Here is a 22082-nt window from a genome sequence, read left to right as displayed (position 1 = left end):
GGGATAGGAGCTCATGTCAAGGAACATCACAGCTGTCTGGATCCTGATGAGTCTTCCTCTGGGAAAAGCCAGGGAGCATTCTGTGAAGAACATCAGGCTGGAGAGGAGGCTGCGTACAAAGGAACAGAGTTCTGGTGGGCTCAGGGGGAAAATGAGTGGGGTAGAAGTTCCGACTTTGTCTAATGGACGCAACCTTCTAAAGCAGAGGCTGTTCATCTCCAGACAACTGTGCTTTCCTTTTCTTGCAAAAACTCGTTTCTCCTTGAAGGTGATGCCACTGGCTCCCTTACCCTTTAGCCCTCACGCTTGTTGACATCAGCATCTTGTTCAGTAACCTCTCAGCCAGCTCTTCCTCTCATTCTGGGTGGTTTTAGGAAAATCTGTATGACTCCTAGTTACTGCTTTTTTTAAATGAGTTTATTTTTATTTACATGTATTTTTTCCCTAGTTACTGTTTGACCTTCTCAACTCCAACCTATACTCCTACTTTCAATTCCTTATCTTCATCAGTTCTTGCAACACAGCTCTCTCTTTTCTTTTTTCTTCCTTTTTTTTTTTTTCTAAAGAGCTAATCCAGCTCTAATTTATTTTTTATTTTATTTTTTCAAGTAACCTTTACACCCAATGTGAGGCTTGAACTCACCATCTCAAGATCAAGAGCTGAATGCTCTACCCACTGGGCCAGCCAGGCACCCTCACACAGGTTTTTCTTTCTTTTTTTAAGATTTTATTTATTTATTTGGGAGACAGAGCACAAGCAGGGAGGGAAGGAGAGGGAGAAGCAGGCTCCTCGCTGAGTAGGGAGCCCAACGTGGAACTCAATCCCAAGACCTGAGATCATGACCTGAGCCAAAGGCAGGGGCTCGACTGACTGTGCCACCCAGGCGCCTCCACCCTGCTCCCCCTCCGGTTCTTCCTGATAGCAGCTTCAGTGCTATAGTAAGGATCAGGAGAGGCAGCACTGGTAGGGCCAGAGGTGGCTTCAAGGCCCCTTGAAGACTGGAACTGGCAGCCGTGATTGGTAAGGATGGAACAGCACAGCGCTCAAATCCCGCGTAATATCTGGGGGAAGGTTCACGAGCTGGATTTGACCAAGCTTCCAGGAAAATTAGGTCTGCAGCTAAAGGCACCTTTCCTATTAGCTGCCTTTCTGGGGATATGTGAAACTTCTCTAACAACTCTGATCCTCTTGAAATCTCTCTTCCTGGGTGCCTGGGTGGCTCAGTCGGTTAAGCATGTGCCTTGAGCTCAGGTCATGATCCAGGGGTCTGGATGGAGCCTCCAAGCTGGCACTGGGCTCCCTGCTCAGTGGGGTGTCTGCTTCTCCCTCTTTCTCGCCCCCCTCAAATAAATAAATAAAATCTTAAAGGAAAAAAAAAAACACTATCTTCCCTCAGATTCTATAAGAATCGTCACTTAATTTTTATTCTTTCTCATTGGCTGTTCCTTTTCAAAGATTCTCCAAGGGCTCCTCTTCACATATTACAAATGTTGGAATTCCCCCAGAGCACTCTTCTTAGCCCTCTGCTGTTCTCTGGAGTTTGCCCAAATCCACGGCTTCAAGTGCCACTGAAATGTTCGTGATTCAGAATTTCTGGCCTATACATTACTGGAGTTTTAAAAAAAGTAGCTTTCTATAAAAGTAATATATGTACATAGTAAAACAAATTCAAACAGTGAAGATGGATCTAAAATAATAAGTAGAAATCTTCATCCTTCATCCTTCTCAGGCCCATTCTTCATGGTTATTTTTTAAAAAATCTTGTTTATTTGAGCGAGAGCGTGAGCGAGCAAGAGGGATCCCAAGACTCTGGGATCGTGACCTGACAGAAAGCAGACACTTAACTGACTGAGCCCCAAGGTGCCCCCGTGGTTAACTGTTAAATGCCTGTGTAAATGTGCCATCCGTATTCTTCTACTCATGCTTTTCTTTCCATTTAGTAATTTCCATTTAATTCTCCCTTATTCAGATCTGCGTATTCAATTGCCATTGGTACCATAGGTCTGACTGTCCCACAGGGATCTAAAAGTCCTCCCCTTTCTGTGGAATCCTGACTCATGCTACACCCTACGGCTAGCCTCTTTTTTTACAGTCAACACCACCAGAAAACTCTTTCTACATTGTCCATTTCCAGTCACTGGGTTTACTTCACTCTGGTTTCTATCCCACAGTATCTCTGAAACAACTTTCTCCAAAATTACCAAAGGACTTCCTCTTGCAATACCCAATGGACACATCGTAATACAAACCTCCCCTAACCTGTTACCTTTAACCGTCTGACCGGTTTCCCTGGTACCTCACTCCTGGATTATTTTTTCCCTTTCTGTCTGCCCCTTTTCAGTGTCCCTTTATCTGTTTTCTGCCCTCCTCTCATTCTCCAGATGCAGATACTCCTCTCTAGACCGTCTTATCCACGTCCCTGGCTTCAACACCTACGTTCACACGCTCGCTCGCGCACACGCCCCAAACTCTGGGGCTTCCAACCCACATGATCTCATACTCGACTGTCCAATGAGTGGGTATCTAAACGAACAGCGCACCGAAACTCATCCTGTCTCCCCAAACCAAAGAGCAAATGGCATCACTTTTCCTCGGTCACCCAGCTCAATCTACTGCGGACTAACCTCTGCCTCATCCCCATTCCCGATGTTTTTTCCCATCCGCACTCTCCCTCCTCTGGGTCAGACCACAGCCGTGTCTCGCGGAGAAGAGCTTCCCAACTGTTCTGGCCCCTAACTTCGTTCCCTCCTACCCATGCTCCCCACTGCAACCAGCGATCTTTTAAAAATGCAAATACGGTTGTTGACTTCCCTGCCAACTCTTCAGAGTTGACTCGCTGCCCTTCGGGTAAAATCAACGCACTCACAAGGCCTTGCGCAATCGCGCCCTCCCATTCTCACGGGCCTCATCTATTACCCCCTTTAACCAACACGCCGCTGACAGCTCCAGAACGTACCCGGCCCCCCAGCCCCATCTCCCGCCAGTCCGGGAAGCGGGCGCTTAACAGGCAAACGCTCAAGAACGAAATCCGAGGGGGCCTGCGGGCAGCACGGTCGGCTCCGGACGGAGGTTTACCGCGCGTCCGGATTTACCGGAAGTTCGGGGCAAAGGTCAAATCCCGATCGTGACCCTTTCCCGAAGTTCGCGGAGCCGTTCGACCCTTGCAGTATTCCGCCCTTATGAGTCATGGCTGCTGGTCCCAGTCTTTCGATGGGTCTTGAAGTCGACGGCAGCCAGCTCTGGCGCCCCCAACGTTCTCACACTCGAGAATGCAACCCTCACGGCCTCCTCACTAAGGCCCCGAAGCCGCCGTCAGGAAGAACCTGCGGTGCCGCTTGCCCCAAAGCAAGATGGCGGCCAGTCTCTAGTCTCCCTTCCCACGCTGAAGCTATCCACGCCCCGGTTAAGGCCGCTGCCAGGCTGCCCTCACCTAGCATGGCCACCCCGGCTCATGCCTCACTATGGTCTCGAAGCCGCCGCTAACCGGCCAAGTTCCGGGAGGCGCTGCTCAGGACGAGGCCGCCCCCCCTCCCCCACGCCCGCGGCGGCGGCGGCGGCGGCGGCGGCGGCCAGAGCCCGGATGCGGCGGCGTGCGACGGAACGGGAGGGCGGCGCGGATGGATCCAACATGGCGGCGCCGAGCCTGAGCCGAGAGTGAGGCGGCGGGGCGGCGGAGTGGGGAGGGGGAGGCGAGCGGGACGGGGCGGGGCCGGGCGGGGCCGCGGAGGGCTTGGGGAAGGAAAGTGGAGGGGGAGGCGGAGGCGACGTCCAGCCCGAGAACCTCGAGAGAGGGAGGTGACGGGACGCTGCGAGGTGGGGGAGGGGAGCGGCCGAGGGGGCGTGCGGGGGAGGTGGCAACTGTGGGAGAGGGCAGGGGCGAGGCGGGGGAGTGGGCGCGGGGAGGGGCGTAAACAAGGGCCGGGCCGGGCCGGGCCGGGGGTGTTGGCGCGGCCGAGGTGGGAGTGGGGCTGCGATCCCGCCGGATTGAGGGCGGTGGGCGCGGGAGGGAGCGGCTGGGGGTGCGAAGGGGAAGGGGCTGGTGGCATGTGGTGGGAGGGACTGGACTCTTGAGAGCGGTGTTGTGAGGAGGTGGGAAGGGTTGAGGAGGGGACTTCAGACGTTTGGGGGGAGGTTTTGAAAGTGTTACATTGGAGGTGGGAGGGGGAAGGGCCTAGGGGAGAATTTGGGTGGAAAAGGAGAGCACGGAGGTTTGGGGGAATGGAGAGCGTGGCGGTGTGACGAGGGAATGGGGAAAGTGAGAGTCTAGGAGGAAAGTTTGGGAGGAAGGGGAATGGGCTGGGAGATAGGACAGTGGAGCTGCACGGGTGAGAGAGGTTGGGGGTTTCCCTCCCCGCCCCCCACCAAAGGAAGACAGAGCAGAGTTAAGCGGCATCAGTTGCAACCAATTCTAATTGCCAGGCCTTTAGCTTTTAATAGGGTGGGAAGGGCAGAAGCGAATGGCTCAGAGAATTGGGGTTGGATGAGGGCTCAACTGGATTTGCTTTCCAAAGGCTCCCTGACTTACTGCTCCCTTGTTTTTCCTGGTTACCCAAAGAAGGGGAAATGGGGAAGCCAGTGTCACTGACACCAAAGTGTAGAAGGAGTAAAGGACTTTTCTAGTTTCTAGCAATTAGCAGGGTAAGAATGGGGAAACAGCCGAGCTGAGTTGGACCCCTGTATGCCAGGGTGGAGGCTCTGGAAGTCTGAGAAAGGGAACAGGAAACAGGGTGGCATCTAGGCAACCGGGATAATTAAATGAGTGCTTTAGTGTCCAGACCTTTCTTTTGCTGTTTAAGTGCTAAGAGGGAGGGGTCAGTATTCGCATATAGAAAATATTCCCTGATGAAATGTAGATGTATGAGTGGATGCAGCCCTGGTGGCTATTTTGTCCGCACTGTGTGCTAAGGGAAGGGGCGGAAGACAGAATTTGGAGGATAGTTCGGCTCTGATAAGCGAAGTGATAGAAAGCGCCTTCTTTAGCTGTAACCATTTCCCCGCCCCAGGTTCTCCCTAAAGTTGAAAGTCAGTGTTAATATTGTAACAAAATAGGTGGATCTCCTAAGGAATTGAGGAGTCAGGTGAGAAGGTAGCGGAAGATAATTGGTTTTCCCACAAGTTGCCATGAACCACTGAGGCTGGAAATTCTTGGGAGTTGGTACTGTTTTGTGACTCTGTTAGTAGAGAGTTAGGGGAAGCCTGCGGAGTTGGTTGGGGGTGAGTTCTCTCATTTAGCTCTGAGTGGATCATTTTAATCGAAATGGCTTTAGGGTGTCTGTGTATTCTTGTAACCAAGAGTAACTCTTTGGGCCTTTGAGGTTTCAAAATAAAGCTTGAAAACTGACTCCCCCCCCCCCATTTGTTTTTGTTTTGCTGCTGGCTTCCAACCTTATGCTAGGAAGAGACCTGGGAAATTAAGTTTCTTGCAAAGGTAAGTCTGGAACATTTTTTTGTTTTTGAACGATGGAAGAGAATGAATGGCATTGGCATGAGAAATGTATTGGGGTTGAGCCCAGTAATGGGTTAGATGCTGGGAAAATGAGTTTTCACCTACACAGAGTGAATGAGGTCTGTTGCAGTCACTGTCTTTCTGGGTAACTGGAGATTGGTAGAAAGGAAAACAGAGCAGAAGTTACCAAGACCCCAGCTTGGTTTGTTATTATCTAGTCATTTTGGTCAGCTCAGATAGAAACATTGTTTAACATATGGGACATTGTACTCTAACACAATCGGCTACTAAGTTACCCTTGAGGGGTTGCAGTGGGTGAGGAGGGCACCTTCCATGGGAAGGCTTTTTCTCTAGCTTATACTTTCTTCTAGTTGTTCAGGGTTCCTGGAATCTTCCTATTGAAAACATACTATGTAATTCTTTAAAAAAAAATTTTTTTTTTAAAGATTTATTTATTTGGCAGAGAGAAGAGAGAGCTCAAGCAGGGGGAGCAGCAGGCTAAGGGAGAGAGAAGCAGGCTCCCCACCGAGCAGGGAGCCCGATGTGGGGCTTGATCCCAGGACTCTGGGATCAGGACCTGAGGTGAAGGCAGACTCTTAACTGACTGAGCCACCCAGGTGCCCCACATACTGTGTAATTCTGACGTCCAGATATTTACTTTTTCGCTGTCCCACCAGCAAGAAAGCTCTATCTCTCAGTCATCTTGAAGCTTTTCCATGTTTTCATTCCAGGTTTCAAGACATCACTCTTTTTTACTTCTTCCACATGACTTTCCTCCCTAAGGGCTTCAGAGAGAGATTCAAATACTTCTGGTTTTCTGAAAATATAGATGTCATCTCTGTTGAGATAAAACTAGAGTTTTGTCTTCATTTCAAGAGATCATTCTTTTTTTTAAGATTTTATTTATTTTTGGGACGCCTGGGTGGCTCAGTTGGTTAAGCGGCTGCCTTCGGCTCAGGTCATGATCCCCAAGACCTGGGATAGAGGTCCCACATCGGGCTCCTTGCTCAGCAGGGAGCCTGCTTCTCGCTCTGCCTCTGCCTGCCACTCTATCTGCCTGTGCTCTCTCTCTCTCTCTCTCTCTCTCTCTCTGACAAATAAATAAATAAAATCTTTAAAAAAAAAAAAAAAAAGATTTTATTTATTTTTTAGAGAGGCAATGAGAGAAAGCACGCGCAGGGAGGAAAGAGAGAAGCAGGTTCCCAGCAAGCAGGGAGCACAATGTGGGGCCGCATCCCTGGACTCCAAGATCACGACCTTAGCCCAGGCTTAACCAACTGAGCCACCCAGGCGCCCCTCTTTCTGTATGTCTTCCACATGACTGTCCTCTACGGGCTTCCGTGACAGTCAAGTACCTCAAAAATCACAGAAGTCATTCCTGGTTGGGATGAGACTAGACTGCTTGGAAGCGGAAACCTGATAGGCTGTTCTGTAGATATATGTAGACTGTTGGCACTTGGCTGGTTTGGACCTCCTTAAAGAAAACAAACAAAAAACTACAACTCCAGGAAATGCAGCAATTCCTGGGAATAAAAAATTATTCTTGGGGTAAAAATAATAATAATAAAAAAATTGGGAAACTGTAACAGGGGAATCATATATTAGATTCTCAAACGGACCCAAACTAGCCAGCGGGATCAGGACTCCTTGACTGGAGTGTTTTGTTTGTCTCTTGATATCTGGCAATATTTCAGACACCAGGACTTAGGAGTTCTTTTTAATCTATTTACAGGGGGTACGTTCTTCTTACTACTCTGCTATCTTTCATCTAGGATCTCTGTATATTTTAAGCTGTGTTCCCAAGCTTCACTGCCACAAAAAGCTGAGTATATTTTGGTTGAAGAGGAAGTTGGCCATGTTCTTTTAATGCTGAAGTTAGATAGATTCTTGGAACCCCTTCTGGATTGCCAAATGAGTGAACTCACCATCCTAGACGATAAATAACTGGGCGGGGGGGGAGCTGCCTATTAGCCTGCATGTCAGCCTCCTGACATTTCTTTCAAGGACATGGCCTTGGGAAACTTAGACTTCTTCTACATTTTGCTTCATTGAGTAAGCAGAATGTCTGATCAGCGGTTGAACAAGGAAGGGTCTGCAGCTGGTCGAGTTTCAGGACTTTAAAGATGGCTGCAAGGGTTAAGTGCCGGATCCTTTTTGTTCGTCTTGCAAAGGATGGCATTTCTCTTATCTTCACAGAGGTCCAGCTTGAACTAGGTCACATTCGACCTCCCGGGATGGGGCAGAAGAGAGTATAGCCTCACCACTTGCTGCTCACCTGAATGGCAACAGCAGGTGATAGAGAAGCCAGGGTTGGAGTGGGATGGAACTCCTTAGTGCTCTTGAACTTGGGAGTTAAATAAGTCTATGTCTGACTGGCTTTTCTTTTCTTCTGGAATATTGTTGGATGGGTTTGGGTCGGAAGGACCCAGTGGCTTCCCTCTCTAGATCTAGGGTGGAAAGTGACATGCCGTCTCTCTTCTTTTGACCCTTCATCATGGTCCATCTACAATAGGGTTTCTCAGCGTCAGCCTTTTTTTTTTTTTAAGATTTTATTTATTTGAGAGACAACGCATGTGCATGTATGTGTGTGTAAACGTGGTGGGGGAGGGGCAGAGGGAGAAGGAGAAGCAGACTCCCCACCGAGTAGTGAGCCCACCACGAGATCATCCGCGCACCACGGGATCATGCCCCAAGCTGAAGGCAGACAGGTAACCGACTGAGCCACCCAGGCGTCCATCATTATCGACGTTTTGGGCTGGATAATCCTGTGTCGCGGGGGCTGTCCTGTGTATTATAAGATGTTTAGAAGCATCCATGGCCTCTGTTTGGCGCAGGCCGGTAGCGCGGTCCCTTGCCCCCTCCAGTCGTCATGGTCTAAAATGTCTCCCAACATTGCTGCACTTTCCCTGGGTGGGGGGGGGGGGGCAGAATCCTCCCTGGTTGAGAACCACTGACCTAGAAGCTCTGATATTTCCTGGCACTTTGAGTGATCCAGCCTGGGATCTAGGACTTAAAGGTGGCTGTGTTTTCCCTCAAATCTAGAGAGTTAACCCTCAGAGGACAGAGGCCTGTTAGAGAATTGCATCCATTGATACATGATTAGGACTGTAGTGCTTTCCTGTATTTGGCCTCATTTTCCAGGGGGAAGGTATGTGGGGACAATATCCCTTCCCTTCTGGGCGTTTATAGTCGGGACCTTTTGAATTCGGGAGCTCTCTAGCCACCTGCTCTTTGGATTGATCGAATGTGAAACCTTCCCATCTGCTTTTTCTGGGCTCCTTGCAGCCAGCAGCTGGCCAAAAGGAACAGGTGGGATGGGGAACAGGGAGAGGTCTAGGGAGGCTCAGTTTTCTCATGTTGCCTTATATGAGCAAGGAGTTCCTTTCCTTCAGTCCCCCACCCCGTCCCCCATGTTCGTACCAGAAACTACAACAGGTGAAAGGAGAGGAAGAGGCAGAGAAAACCAGCCCGTAGTAGGGTAGCTCTTTTCCCAGCTGTTTCCCAAGCTCGGGGGTGGGGGGTGGGGCATCTGGGTTCTCATAAGCAGATACGAGCTATTTTTTCTTGTCCGCGTATCAGAACCCATGATACAGGGCTAAGTGATTCCAGGGTGGACCTCCCCTTTTCTTAAGGGAAGGAGTCTCTGCGTCCGTTTTAGGATTATTGAAGAAGAGAGGACCAGGTCCTACGTGCTCTTTAGTTTTCACAGAGCCTATTAGCTTGACTCTTCTGAAGCAGCTTATCATTTTTATTCTCTTTCTTAACCTAGCCTCAGTTTCTTGGTGTGTAAAATAGGGCAGCCTGTCCTGTTGTTGAGGAGATGCCGGGGAGTGGGTAGTCCTGCACAGTGTGGAGGAGGCTGACTGGAGTGTATGCAGGTAACGAGGTTGTGTGTATCGGTTTCTAACAAAGTCCTCTCTCGGACTTGTAGGAGTTTCTTAATCGGTATTGCTTGCGATGATGTCCTGGAGACTAAGTTCAGTTCAGGAGGTCGTGAGTACTACGTGCCAGTCTCCAGCCATTGCTAGGCACTGGGGATGTAAAGATGAGTATGACTTAGTCCATCTACATGAGTTGTTTAAGGTCTACTAGGATAATGAATACACGGATAGTTTTAGTACACTTTGGTAAGGGGTTTAAAGGGAGTACGCACGGTGTTCCGTAGGAGCACAGAAGAGGACTACTTAGCCTGGCATGAAGGTGTGGAGACTGAATTTGAAGATGGTGTTGGAGCTGACTTTTAAAGAATGAGTAGGAGTTAGCCATCTGCAAAAGGGTGGTGATGGGGCATATATGGGACAGTGGAGGGAGAGGGGCACTCCAGCAAAAGGAACAGGCTGAAGAAAGGGACAGAGTAAAGAACCGCATGCTGTATTTGAGCTATAAACAAACTGTTAATGGGGGAAAATAAAAAGTGGGTTATGAGGTTGGAGGGGTAAGCAGGGCCTGATCTCAGAGGTTTCGTGTGCTGTGTAAGTAGTTTACCAGTGTTCTTATAGGTAAAGAGGAGGCTGTGGATAGGTCTTAAGCAGAAAAGTGATGTGGTCATTTGTGCATTTTATTTATTTTTCTACAGATTTTACTTACTTGTTTTAGAGAGCGAGCACGAACAGGAGGGATGGAGGGAGAGAGAGAGAGAGACTCTCAAGCAGACCCTGTGTTGAGCGTGGAGCCTGATGCAGGGCTCTGTCCCAGGACCCTGCGATCATGACCTGAGCAGAAAGCAAGAGTTGGATGCTTAACCGACTGTGCCACCCAGGTGCCTCTCGGTTGTGCGTTTTAGATAGCTAATTCAGCAGGATGTGGAGAATGGATTTAGGTGGGTTAAGACCATTGGTAAGGAGAGCCCCTGAAGAGGGTGTTAACCATAGTCCTGGAGAGAGATTATTGGACCTGAACCAGGGCAGTGGCCCTGGAAAGGTGAGGGGATTGAAGACATACTCAGAAGTGGCTTCAACAGGAGCTTATGATGAATCGCGTGACTGGAGCCGTGGCCAGGGCACAGCAGCGTTGGGTGGCACGGTCTGGCGGAGCAGCACGTGTGCGTGACTTGTGTGGACACGAAAGCCTCTGAACTTGAGGCTTGGTTACTGGCTGGTCATTGACATTACCTAGCTTGATGGTTGAACTTTGTGAATCAAATACCTAATGGTAGGGGTTGAGCCTCTGCCTTCGGCTCAGGTCATGATCTCAGGGTCCTGGGATTGAGCCCTGCATCGGGCTCTCTGCTCAGCGGGGAGCCTGCTTCCCCCACTCTCTTTAAACCTGTCTTTCTGCTTACTTGTGATCTCTCTCTCTGTCAAATAAATAAAAATCTTAAAAAAAGAAAACAAATTATAAAACGAATGTCAGGCTGCTGTCAGTCATTGTGAGGGAATGGGCAGATGCCAACAAGGAGGGAAGGTTAGAAGGGATATATCCACGTGTGTAGACATCAAGGGAGTACACCTGGCATAGGAGAATTAGAAGAGCTCATGCGGGAGCTTTGAGCTTATTAATGTTTGCTGATTTGAATCCATGAGTTTGGGTGAATAGCACTGATTAACCTCCTGTGCAGTTATGCTTCTGAACTTGGTTGGATTGTAGGAAAAATGAGGATGGGATTGCGGGGGATGGGTCTGGGCCGCAGATGCTTGTCTCTATGAAATCTCTTTCTGGGGGCGCCTAGGTGGCTCAGTGGGTTAAGGCCTCTGCCTTTGGCTCGGGTCATGATCTCAGGGTTCTGGGATCGAGCCCCACATCAGGCTCTCTGCTCAGCGGGAGCCTGCTTCTCCCTCTCTCTCTGCCTGCCTCTCTGCCTGTTTGTGATCTCTGTCAAATAAATGAATAAAAATCTTTAAAAAAAAAAAATCTCTTTCTGTTGGCACAGCGATTTCACATGTAGTTTCTAATTGGACCCTTGACAAGTCTGGAGAGTACTTTCATTTGTGTTTTGGTGTGGGGGGGCAGGGACTCACGTAAGGTCTCCCAGCTCCATGGCTTGCTAATGACACAGGCAGACCTGAAACTAGTTCTCACCCCAAAAACTGTCTTTCTCCCTCCGGTCTCTAAGTTCATCTGCTGCAACCTCCATGTTAGTTTAGAGTGAACTGTCTCCTTCTTTTCAGTTTTGCCTACATTTAAGAGGTGAGCCGGTTGGGGGGGTGGGAGGGAGAGCACAGGGGACCGAAAAGAGTATTTGGGGCACAGGAGAACAATCGGGGGAACATCTGATAGCAACTCCCGCTGAATATGCTGCATGGAAATTGCGGAGAACGTTCTCTCTTACGGAAAGTGACTTAGGACAACCTCTGTTGGATGGGAGGGCTCTAGGCTTTATTTTTCAACCAATACTTACGGAGCATTACCCCATGCCAGGCCCTGTGTCAGGGGCTGGGGATAGATGAGTGAATGAGACCAGTTGTGGCCCTCGAGTAGCTCACGGGTTCTCTCCTTGTGCTTGCAGTACGGTGGGGATCGCAGCCGCCGCGCAGGGATTCTGGAAAGCCTCGCGCGCCTGAGCCCCCAGCATGGCGGGCCTGAAGCGGCGGGCGAGCCAGGTGTGGCCGGAAGAGCGCGGCGAGCAGGAGCACGGGCTGTACAGCCTGCACCGCATGTTCGACATCGTGGGCACCCACCTGACACACAGAGATGTGCGCGTCCTTTCTTTCCTCTTTGTTGATGTCATCGATGACCACGAGCGGGGCCTCATCCGCGACGGACGTGACTTCTTACTGGCGTTGGAGCGCCAGGGCCGCTGTGACGAGAGTAACTTTCGCCAGGTGCTGCAGCTGCTGCGTATCATCACGCGCCACGACCTGCTGCCCTACGTCACCCTCAAGCGGAGGCGGGCCGGTGAGCGAAGCCCAGAGGCCAGACGGGCTTGGGGGAGGCCGGGGCCGAGCGGCCTGGGAGTCCAGGCGGGACGAGGTGTTGACCCTGGGGGCTCCCTGGGACAAGAGAGGAGACGAGTTAGGAGGGAGGGCTGGATCTTTTCCTGAATGACTCCCTCCCCTCCTATAGTGTGCCCCGATCTTGTAGACAAGTATCTGGAGGAGACATCCATTCGCTATGTGACCCCCAGAGCCCTCAGCGATCCAGAACCGAGGCCTCCACAACCCCCCAAAACAGGTAAGAAAATAGTAACTCTCCTAATGTTCGTCTTCAAGAAAGACGACACCAGGGCGCCTGGCCCGCTCAGTAGAGCGCACGACTCTCGATCTTGAGGTCATGATTTGGAGCCCCGTGTTGGGTGTAGGGCTTACTTTAAAGAAAAGGGGGTGTGTGGGTGGCACAGTCGGCTGAGCGTCCGACTCTTGGTTTTGGCTTGGGTCATGCTCTCAGGGTTGTGGGATTGAGCCCCGCGTTGGGCTTCTTGCTCTCTGGGGAGACTGCTGGAGATTTTCTGTCTTCTCCTAGCTCTCCCTCCTGCCCCTCCTCCCTGCACGCACACACTCTTTTTCTCAAAAAAAAAAAAAACAAAAACAAAAAAAAACCCCAAACCCATCCTTTTCCTAGCTCTGCCAGCCTGATTGAAAAGATACTGTGTTTCTCTCACCACTGCCCACCCAGTCCACCCTCTCCACCCCCCAGTATCTAGCCCCATAAAAATCAGGTGAGGTGTTAATGCTTCACCTGGGTCCTGTAACTATCCCCACATTTTGTCCTCTTTTCAGGTTACTTTACTGATAGAGCTTTTAGTGCTAAGTCTAAACGATTCCTTTCTCATTCTAAGATAAGTGTTCACATTTCTGCCGCCTTTACCATACTATGTTTTTTTCCCTTTCTACCCTCTGGTCAGTGCCTCCCCATTATCCTGTGGTGTGCTGCCCCACTTCGGGCCCTCAGATGTGTAGCAAGCGGCCAGCTCGAGGGAGAGCCACCCTTGGGAGCCAACGAAAACGCCGGAAGTCAGTAACGCCAGACCCCAAGGAAAAGCAGACATGTGGTGAGGAAGTTGAAGGGTGCTAGAGGCGGTGTAGACTTGAAGGGAAACGCAGCTGCTGTGAGGGTTCTAGAGGCGGAGGGGACCTGAGGGGGAGGCAGAACTGCTGAGATACCGGGCGGTGTAAGGCTGGGGTCGAACGGTTGAATGACTTGCTGGGATGGAATAGTTAGTCTCCGGGGAGAGAACTCCTCTGTCTCTGTAGCAGAACCTCTCGGCTCCCTCTAGTTAATACTACAGCAGAGGGACGCCGTTACCACATCCTTACTGTTGGGTGAACCAGGCATGACCGAGTACTAGAAGGAACTCCGGTGCCTGTTAGTTAGGAGGGGATCTCCTAGAAGTAAGGGGCTGCTAGTGAGCAGTGGCCATAACCTGCCCCAAGCTTGGCCCATTTGAGGGAATCTCTGGTGTCGAGGGAAGGATTTTGGGGGTACATAGAGAAGAAGTTGTCCTGGGGAGGGGCAGAGAAGCGGGCAGGCCCAGCTTCCCCGCCCAGCTGTTCGGTTCCCCCTTTGGCGCGTGGGTTGTCGGCGCCCACGCCCCCTCACTGCAACCCCGTGTACATGTCTTCTGTCCCCCCAGACATCAGACTGCGGGTCCGGGCCGAGTACTGCCAGCATGAGACCGCTCTGCAGGGCAACGTGTTCTCTAACAAGCAGGACCCACTGGAGCGCCAGTTTGAGCGCTTTAACCAGGCCAACACCATCCTCAAGTCTCGGGACCTGGGCTCCATCATCTGTGACATCAAGTTCTCCGAGCTCACCTACCTCGATGCATTCTGGCGCGACTACATCAACGGCTCGCTACTAGAGGCGCTTAAAGGCGTCTTTATCACAGACTCCCTCAAGCAGGCTGTGGGCCACGAAGCCATCAAGCTGCTGGTGAACGTGGATGAGGAGGACTACGAGCTGGGCCGGCAGAAGCTCCTGAGGAACTTGATGCTGCAGGCACTGCCCTGACCTTCCCTCTCTCCGCTCGGGGGACTAGTCCCACCGCCCGCCTCTGGGGCCTACATACTGTTCTGGGGTTTGTTCTCTGCCCTTCCGACCAATCACACCCCTGCCTTTTTTTTTTTTTTTTTTTAAAGGAAGAGACGAAAATGGAAGTGGTGTTCCCCACCCCTCCCTGCACCCACATGCCTGGGCCTCCCCTTTGTTTCCCTTATCCACGTACCCTCCTAATGTGTGTCTCTACAGCCACCTTGCCACTGAGCCGTAAGACAAACGTAGAGGGAGAAGCAAAGGCTACGGAACGTAGTCTCTGTAAGGGTCGGAAGTGAACACTGCTTTTGGGTGCGTTGCGGGGTTATCCGTACTTCTGGCTTTATGAGGGCTCTTCAATTGTCTGAAAAACCAAAGGGCTGTGAGTAAGGGAGCTGTGTGGAAGGTGGGACTCTGAAGTGTATTTTGGAAATGAATCACCACCCTCTCCCAAATTATAGAATTTTTAAAAAACGAAGCTGTGGCCCTTTCCGCGCTCTCCTGGCCTCTGGTGCTGCTCCTCTCTGCCCCGTCCCCTCCGTTGCAGGGCTGCAGACCTCTGCCTGGTGCGGCTCTGTCCTTTGTCCCCTTTGCCAAACCCTCTTCAAGGGAGGACTGGGTAAGAGGACTGGGTCAGCTAAGTTGCCCCTCCCGACAGGGTGGACGGAGAAGGGGGTGCTAATTAAAATACACTCCCCCTGAGAAGGGGAAGGGGGAGTGTGAGACTTCCCTTCCATGTTCAAGTGAAAATAAATCATGTAGCCTGCAGCCCTTTCCCCTTGGCTTTCTTCTGGCTGGGGCAAAGGGCATCACAGGTGCAAGCGAAGTCGTTGATAATCACCTCCTGTCTTCTCTTTCCTTCCCCATTCTCTAGCCCCCTCCCACCCCCAAGCGTCGGAGCGCGGGGCTGGGACATGCACTGAGTGTTGCACTTTTATTTGGGTAGGGAGGCATGGCGAGTGAGCCAGGAGGCCTAGCGCTGGAGCCTGGTCCCACTGGTGCACCACCACCTCCCCCTTGAGCTCCCAAAGGAGATGTCCGGACACAGACTTTATGATGATTCTATTTTTTTCAATGCCAGTGCTGCTCAGCCCTCAGCAGAAACTCAGTTTTCATGAAATAAACAGTGACTATATAAAATTCCACCTTTCTGAAACTGAAATCTGAGCTCAGGTGAAAGTTTCTTCTTTCCCAAGAAGCCGAGCCTGTGTTCCATGGAGAGAGGCAAGGTTCTCCAGGGGAGGGGAGCCACACCTGGGTCCTGCCTTCAAGTCACAGCCACACCAGCTCACAGGGAGTCTCAACTCCTGGAAGTCAGTGTCTTAAGACAGCGGGTGGCCCAGACTGCCATAGAGGTCAGGCCTGCGGTGCTGGAACACGGGCAGGTGTTGGCGCAACTGCCGCAGGTAACGGAGGTCGATCCGGGCAAGGCAGAGGCCTGGTCCTTCAGGGCATCGGGCCACCACCGTTCCCCAGGGATCCACCACCATGCTGTGGCCATAGCTTGCTCTCTTCTCATGGTGGCGTCCACACTGTGCTGCTGCCACCACGTAGCACTGGGTTTCAATGGCACGGGCCCGCAGCAACACCTGGGGGTGGGGAGACGTGTGTCCACTTAGGCAGGCAGCAGCTAGTGGGAAATTGATAGGTGATGAACATTACAGGCCAATCTACTCATTGTGATCATTCTGATAACTGCCTGGGAACGATTTACTATGTTAATTATTCTTCAACATAATGAGAGGCAACAATCTAGGGAATGAATTTTCCCACTAGGTGGAGAGGGAAAGAAAACCCTTCAGCTGGTAGGGCCAAGGGAGGAGAATGAAGTTCAAAGAAGGCCTGTACGTTTGTGTGTGTGGTTTGTTTTTTTGTTTCATTTTGTTTTTGAAGATTGGATTATTTATTTGAGAGAGGGAGAGAGCACAAGTAGGAGGGGCAGAGGGAGAGAGAATCCCAAGCAGACTCTGCACTGAGCGCAGAGCCCGATGCAGGGCTCGATCCCACAACCCCCAGATCATGACCTGAGCTGAAACCAAGACTCGAATGCTCAACCGACTGCACCCTCCAGGCGCCCTGAAGGCCTTTATGTTTTGAAGAGGGGTCCTTTTACCTCCCAGTGGGCTGGGCCTGTAACAGATCCAAAAGCTGAAGGATAGGTAAGTATTTCTGCTCCAGCCTGAGCCAGTGCCAGAGAGAGTTCCGGAAACCGCATATCATAGCAGATAGCTAGACCAATCTGGAATGAAAAACAGCCTAATGCTCCTGTCCCGTTTGTCATAGCATCTAGGCATACCTGCCGCCTACCCCACTCCTTAGGGCTTGCCATCCTCTATTACTTCAAAGTACGTCTATTTTCCTCTTCCCCGCCTCATCCTTTCACAGCTCCCACCTTGCCTGCTGGTGTACTGACAGGAGACTCAAGACTGGGCCCAGGAATGGTAGAGTCACTCTCATGCATAGGCCCCTGTCCTGGAATTTCCACATCACACAGATGGGTCTTCCTGTAAGTGGCCACCACTGACCCTGGAGGAAGAAGGAGAAGGAATACTCAGTGCTGGTGTTCTAGAAGCCCAGCTTAGTTCCTCTCCTCCCAGGGGGCTAGCTCATGAGGTAGGATCAGAAGCACAAACACCCCTAAAACTCTTGACCAAGGAAAACAAACCAAGGTGAGAATTCTGCAGAATGTTAGTTTAGCTAGAAGAGCCAGGAAAGAGATGGCTAAAGAGTTACAAAGTCTCACCCTTGTCGTTCAGAAGCACGTGACAATTGTAGATTTTCTGAGTCTGCTCCCAGTCTTGGCCTCGCTCATGGAAACCACCCAAGGACAGCCAGAGTCCACATTCCCTGGGCGGGGAGGAAGGCAAGGGGGAGGAGGCAACACTAGCAACTCTTCTCAATGTTCTACCCTCCTGTCTGGCAATTTGGGGACACTGCCCAACAGAGAAACAATCTTTCCCTCCTCCTTTCCCCGATACCTGGCAAGCTGGGTATATTCTCCCAAAAGGTTCCCACCCAGTGGCTCAGACAAGTGTAGTGTCTCTGCAGGGTCCCTTGCAATGAAGTCAAATGCCTCAGGCAGGAAGGCGAGGCAAGCACCCAGTCTCGCAGCCTCTCGAACAAGCTCAGCGCATGTTTTGAAGTTCTCCTGCTTGTCCGGTGTTGATGTTACCTGGCACACAGCCACCAGCGGCAGTTCCCAGGAAGAGGAGGAGATAGCCATGGCTCTGGCCCTGTGAGTTGGCACAGGCAGGACTCAGACATCCCAGAATGGGGAAATGGAAGTTTAACAGTAAGGGTCCCAAGTGGGGTTGCAGGAGGGCTGGCTGCAGGGCCCTTTGATTTCTTCTCCTCAGGGCACCCACTGATGAAATGTTCTGTGAATGGCTGGTACCCCCGTGTTTCCCACCCTCTATTCATTTAACAAACATTTCTTGAGCATCTACTAATTGACAGGCACTGAGAAATGACCAGAACATGTTACCTGGGCTGTGCACAAAGTACTGAGAGTCGAGGTATCCGGAGTCCAGGACACAGAAGAAGGGACAGGAGCTGGTGAGGCCTGACGATGAAGCCCAGCCTGAGGAAGGTGAGAAATCAGGACACCAACCGCTCCCTCAAGCAGTGTATTTCTAGGATTCTCTGACCTCTCCATACAGTGAGGCTGAATCAGGGCCCTCCCAGTAACCCCCCCCCCCAAGTCTTCAAAACACTCTTTAGTGTGAGTAATTATGGGCTACAGGAAGAGAGCATAAAGTGGGAAGATAGAGGAAAGGGCTTTGCTCGGCGCCTGAGTACCTGGACCTCCAGGGATCTGTACTGAACTGAAGCCCTCCCTGTCCCCGAGCGGAACGCATCCGCGGTTCAAGTCGTCTCCAAGAAGCTTCCTCGCTTTTTTCCCAGCCTCCCTCCTCGCCTGTGCACCTGCAGAGCTTTACTGCTCAAAGCATATTCCACCCCTCACCCCGCAATCTCGGAGCGGAAGTTCACTTTCCCTGGTTCCCCGCCACCCGTGGAGGGCAGAGGGCACTGGCACCCACGCAGATCCCAACCCGCGTCCCCACGCTCCAGTTAACCCGTCCTTTCCGCCTCTCCCAGGGGCAGTGTCTCTGTGGCATAAGTTAAAGCACCGCAGGCGGAATTCGCCGCGGCCGGCGGAATAGGCAGCAGGTCCTACATGAAGATTCGGCTGCAACCATCCGCAGGATCCGAAACGAACGGCGGCGTGGAAGCACAGGTACCCGGGCGAGTGGGCGGTAACTCCCAGGCCGGATATGACGCACGGCGGGGCGGGGCCGCGCACGCCGGAAGCCCAGCAAGCGACGAAGATGGCGGAGAACAGCGGTCGCACCGGCAAGAGCAGCGGTAGCGGCGCGGGGAAAGGGGCGGTGTCGGCAGAGCAGGTGAGGAGCGGAGAACGCGAAGGAGGGCAACCGAGCCGGGTCCGGAGTCGATGCGGGGAGAGGGGGGAGCCTGTGGCTGGTGCAGGCCTCACCCCGGTCCCACCTTTGCGAGGCCGCCTGGAGAGGGGAGGGTCCTTGGAGGAGCTGGCCGAGCCTCCCGGGAGAGAGCCGGAGGGTTGGTAGGTGAAGGCCACGCCTCCCTTGGGGTGTTGGGTGAGCGGGCAGGAGGCCCAGAGCCCGGAGATGCGGGGTGTGGGAGGATGCACAGTTGTGAGGGGAGATAGGTCGTCGCTTTCCCCACTTCTCCGCACCCTCAAACGGGATAGGCTGGGCCAGGCAGCTCGTAACGAATCCCGGGGGACTCGTCAACGGGCTGGTTGTGTGGTCTGTTACGTGACCCTGAAACCACGTTGACAATCGCCCTCACTCTGCAGAGCCACGTGACTCACATACTTGAACAGTGTAGTGTTCCATACTATTTTGGCTCGCAAGTCATTATTAGATTGAATTTCTTTAGCGACCAGAAACCCTTTTCTAACCCGAGTTTGCATTTCCCCCAGTGTCTAGCGTCGGGAGACGTTTGATAAATAACTCAGCCTTTTGTGGCGTGGGAGCCATGGTTTGCCAGTGGTGGGGCTAGTATTGAATAGAGGTGGGAAGACATCTACATGATAGAAAGGAAAACGTAACAGCTTTTTTTTTTTTTTAAGATTTTATTTATTTATTTGACAGAGAGATCACAAGTAGACAGAGAGGCAGGCGGAGAGAGGAGGGAGCAGGCTCCCTGCTGAGCAGAGAGCCTGACGCGGGACTCGATCCCAGGGCCCTGAGATCATGACCCCAGCCGAAGGCAGCGGCTTAACCCACTGAGCCACCCAGGCGCCCGCTTTTTTTTTTTTTTTTTTAAGATTTTTATTTATTTATTTGACAGACAGAGATCACAAGTAGGCAGAGAGGCAGGCAGAGAGAGAGGAGGAAGCAGGCTCCCCGCTGAGCAGAGAGCCCCATGCGGGGCTCGATCCCAGGACGCCGAGATCATGACCTGAGCTGAAGGCAGAGGCTTTAACCAACTGAGCCACCCAGGTGCCCCCGTGACAGCTCTTTTAATTACAGGCTCACTTATCAGTTATTTGTTGAGCAGTTACTACAGGCAAAGCCATCTACATAAAGATTTTTCGAATTGCCACATGCAGTCAAGGAGCTCATAGTAAAATAAGACGTACAAAATGCTAACATGGGACAGAGGATGAGTGTCCTAACAGGTACAAAGTGCTGTGGGATTTTGTGGAGGAGTGAAGGGATAGTTTCTACCCTCCAGGGTGGGGAGTTGTGGTGGAAGGGAAGGGAGAAGGAACCTAATATTTTCCGAGGCTCTACCATGTGCTAGGCCCTCTGCTTGGTACAGGGAAACAGATACATGAGGTAGACCTTGTTTTCAGGATCGCTCACAGATTCATTTGAGAAAAGAGAAACCAAACAGCAGAGATGTACAATATTCTGCACAGGCCCCTCTTTATGCCAGCTAGAAGAGGGACTGTCTAACTAAGCAGGAGGTTATGGGATTTGAGGAGTGGATGGGAAAGGGGAGCTGTGGTATAGTGGGGTGGCTAAGAGGGTAAGAAGTGCACTGAGGTTTGGCAGATCTGTGTTTGAATCAAATATCTACTATTTATTATGTGTAGATGACCTTCCATGAGTTACTTCTCTCACCTTGCCCTCCTGTAAAAATATAATGGTGCATACCTCATCACTGTTAGGATTATTAGACAAGAAATGCATGCAAAGTGTTTTTGCACGGTGACTGGAATAGAGTATGTTTGTTTTTCTGGAAGAGATAATCCTTCAGTTCAATTCTAAAGGATGAGAGAAGTTAGTCAAGCAAAGAAGGAAGTAGAGAATTTCCTGGGTAGAGGGACTCATATACTTAAAATCACTGAGGCACGAACCTGCCTGGCATGTTTAGGGTGCAGGTAGACAGACTTAAGATATAGGATGGAATGCAGACCTTCAGTGCAAAGAAAAAGGGATAGGAATCTAAGATGTTTCTCAGATTCTGTCTTTGATGGATGCTGGTATCATAGGGAATGTAGGAAGATAGGAAATGTCGGGGTGGGGAGTGGGAAAGTAAGTTTATTTTGGGGTTTTGAGTTTGGGTTTTTTTGTTTTTTTGTTTTTTATTTTTAAGATTTTATTTATTTAGGGGCACCTGGCTGGCTCAGTGGGTTAAGCCTCTGCCTTCGGCTCAGGTCATGATCTCGGGTCCTGGGATCGAGCCCCGCATCAGGCTCTCTGCTCAGCAGGGACCCTGTTTCCCCCTCTCTCTCTGCCTGCCTTTCTGCCTACTTGTAATCTCTCTCTCTGTCAAATAAATAAAATAAAATAAAATTAAAAAAAAGATTTTATTTATTTATTTGACAGAGAGAGCACAAGTAGGCAGAGAGGCAGGCAGACAGAGAGGGGGGAAGCAGGCTCCCTGCTGAGAAGAGAGCCCGATGTGGGGCTCGATCCCAGGACCCTGAGATCATGACCTGAGCCGAAGGCAGAGGCTTAACCCACTGAGCCACCCAGGCACCCTGAGTTTGGGTTTCTTGTAGGACATTCAAGTGGAGACATTTTAGTAGTCAGTTTAACGTATAAATATATATTTTTTAAGATTTTAGATTTTATTTATTTATTTGACACAGAGAGAATGAGATCACAAGTAGGCAGAGCAGCAGGCAGAGAGAGGAGGAAGCAGGCTCCCCGCTGAACAGAGAGCCTGATGTAGGGCTCGATCCCAGGACCCTGAGATTATGACCTGAGCCGAAAGCAGAGGCTTAACCCACTGAGCCACCCAGGCGCCCCTGACGTATAAATCTTGTTATAGAAATCTGAGTCTGAGATACAGATTAGAGAATTTTAAGCTTATGGATGGTAAACAAAGTCATGGTTATGGGCAAAATCATCTAGGCTTTGTACAGAAAGTGAAAAAAGAAGCAGAAGAAGGGTGGAACCAATATTTAAGGGTTATGGAGAAAGGGAAGCCCTCAAAAGAAATTGAGCAATTGTGATAATTGAGTTCTGAGGCTGTTTTGCTTAACGTTCTGTGGCCTTTGTGTTCCAGAGAGAACACTGGGTAAAAGAGAAAAGATTTATGGGGTGTCTGGCTGGCTCAGTAGGTAGCGCATGTGATTCTCAATCATAGGGTGGTGAGTTCAAGCCCCATGTTGGGCCTAGAGATGACTTTTTTTTTTTTTAAGATTTTATTTATTTATTTGACAGAGAGAGATCACAAGCAGGCAGAGAGGCAGGCAGAGAGAGAGGAGGAAGCAGGCTCCCTGCTGAG

General features: G+C 51.0%; 3 protein-coding genes and 1 long non-coding RNA gene across 7 annotated transcripts in view; 2 read left to right on the top strand and 2 right to left on the bottom strand.

Moving 5' to 3' along the window:
- Positions 1-1398: 1398 nt before the first annotated feature.
- Positions 1399-3071, bottom strand: LOC116862272. The gene is made up of 2 exons (XR_004381616.1): positions 2918-3071; positions 1399-1634 (listed from the first exon to the last, which is right to left on the bottom strand). It is a non-coding gene; the product is annotated as an uncharacterized LOC116862272 (long non-coding RNA).
- Positions 3072-3531: 460 nt separating this feature from the next.
- DEDD (death effector domain containing) lies at positions 3532-15122 on the top strand. 3 transcript variants are annotated; one of them, XM_032849503.1, is made up of 6 exons: positions 3532-3655; positions 5397-5429; positions 11893-12281; positions 12450-12557; positions 13228-13374; positions 13957-15122. In XM_032849503.1, the coding sequence occupies exons 3-6, from the start codon at positions 11957-11959 to the stop codon at positions 14331-14333; spliced, it is 957 nt and encodes a 318-aa protein (XP_032705394.1). In that variant the 5' UTR covers positions 3532-3655; positions 5397-5429; positions 11893-11956; the 3' UTR covers positions 14334-15122. The 3 variants fall into 3 exon arrangements, with proteins under 3 accessions (XP_032705394.1, XP_032705396.1, XP_032705395.1); XM_032849504.1 differs by lacking the exon at positions 3532-3655 and adding an exon at positions 3740-3814; XM_032849505.1 differs by lacking the exon at positions 5397-5429 and having other exon boundaries at positions 3544-3655.
- A 277-nt stretch (positions 15123-15399) lies between these two features.
- NIT1 (nitrilase 1) lies at positions 15400-18544 on the bottom strand. 2 transcript variants are annotated; one of them, XM_032849496.1, is made up of 7 exons: positions 18345-18544; positions 17839-17934; positions 17333-17587; positions 17098-17201; positions 16747-16880; positions 16468-16593; positions 15402-15943 (listed from the first exon to the last, which is right to left on the bottom strand). In XM_032849496.1, exons 1-7 carry the CDS (start codon positions 18470-18472, stop codon positions 15677-15679), a joined length of 1110 nt encoding a protein of 369 aa, XP_032705387.1. In that variant the 5' UTR covers positions 18473-18544; the 3' UTR covers positions 15402-15676. The 2 variants fall into 2 exon arrangements, with proteins under 2 accessions (XP_032705388.1, XP_032705387.1); XM_032849497.1 differs by lacking the exon at positions 16468-16593 and having other exon boundaries at positions 15400-15943; positions 18345-18538.
- Positions 18545-18620: 76 nt separating this feature from the next.
- The window catches only part of PFDN2 (prefoldin subunit 2), a 14332-nt gene continuing 10870 nt past the window's right edge, over positions 18621-22082 (top strand). The window contains exon 1 of the mRNA XM_032849506.1: positions 18621-18757. Within this exon, the coding sequence (XP_032705397.1) occupies positions 18629-18757 (129 nt within the window). The 5' untranslated portion in view covers positions 18621-18628. The remainder of the gene's footprint in view (positions 18758-22082) is intronic.

This window comes from Lontra canadensis, unplaced genomic scaffold (genome assembly GCF_010015895.1).
Source record: "Lontra canadensis isolate GAN:19392208 unplaced genomic scaffold, GSC_riverotter_1.0 scaffold230, whole genome shotgun sequence".
In the NCBI taxonomy this organism is placed as follows: domain Eukaryota; kingdom Metazoa; phylum Chordata; class Mammalia; order Carnivora; family Mustelidae; genus Lontra; species Lontra canadensis.
This window is presented reverse-complemented; position numbering and strand designations above follow the sequence as displayed.

Bases quoted from the DNA above. Each gene is read 5' to 3' on its own strand.
- DEDD (XM_032849503.1), top strand. From the start codon at position 11,957: ATGGCGGGCCTGAAGCGGCGGGCGAGCCAGGTGTGGCCGGAAGAGCGC. The intron at 12,558-13,227 runs GTAAGAAAATAG...CCCTCTGGTCAG, and splicing joins TCCACAACCCCCCAAAACAG to TGCCTCCCCATTATCCTGTG. The intron at 13,375-13,956 runs GTGAGGAAGTTG...CTGTCCCCCCAG, and splicing joins CAAGGAAAAGCAGACATGTG to ACATCAGACTGCGGGTCCGG.
- NIT1 (XM_032849496.1), bottom strand. From the start codon at position 18,472: ATGCCACAGAGACACTGCCCCTGGGAGAGGCGGAAAGGACGGGTTAAC. The intron at 16,594-16,746 runs GTGGGAGCTGTG...TTTTCATTCCAG, and splicing joins TCAGTACACCAGCAGGCAAG to ATTGGTCTAGCTATCTGCTA. The intron at 15,944-16,467 runs GTAAAAGGACCC...CCCCACCCCCAG, and splicing joins CAGGCCCAGCCCACTGGGAG to GTGTTGCTGCGGGCCCGTGC.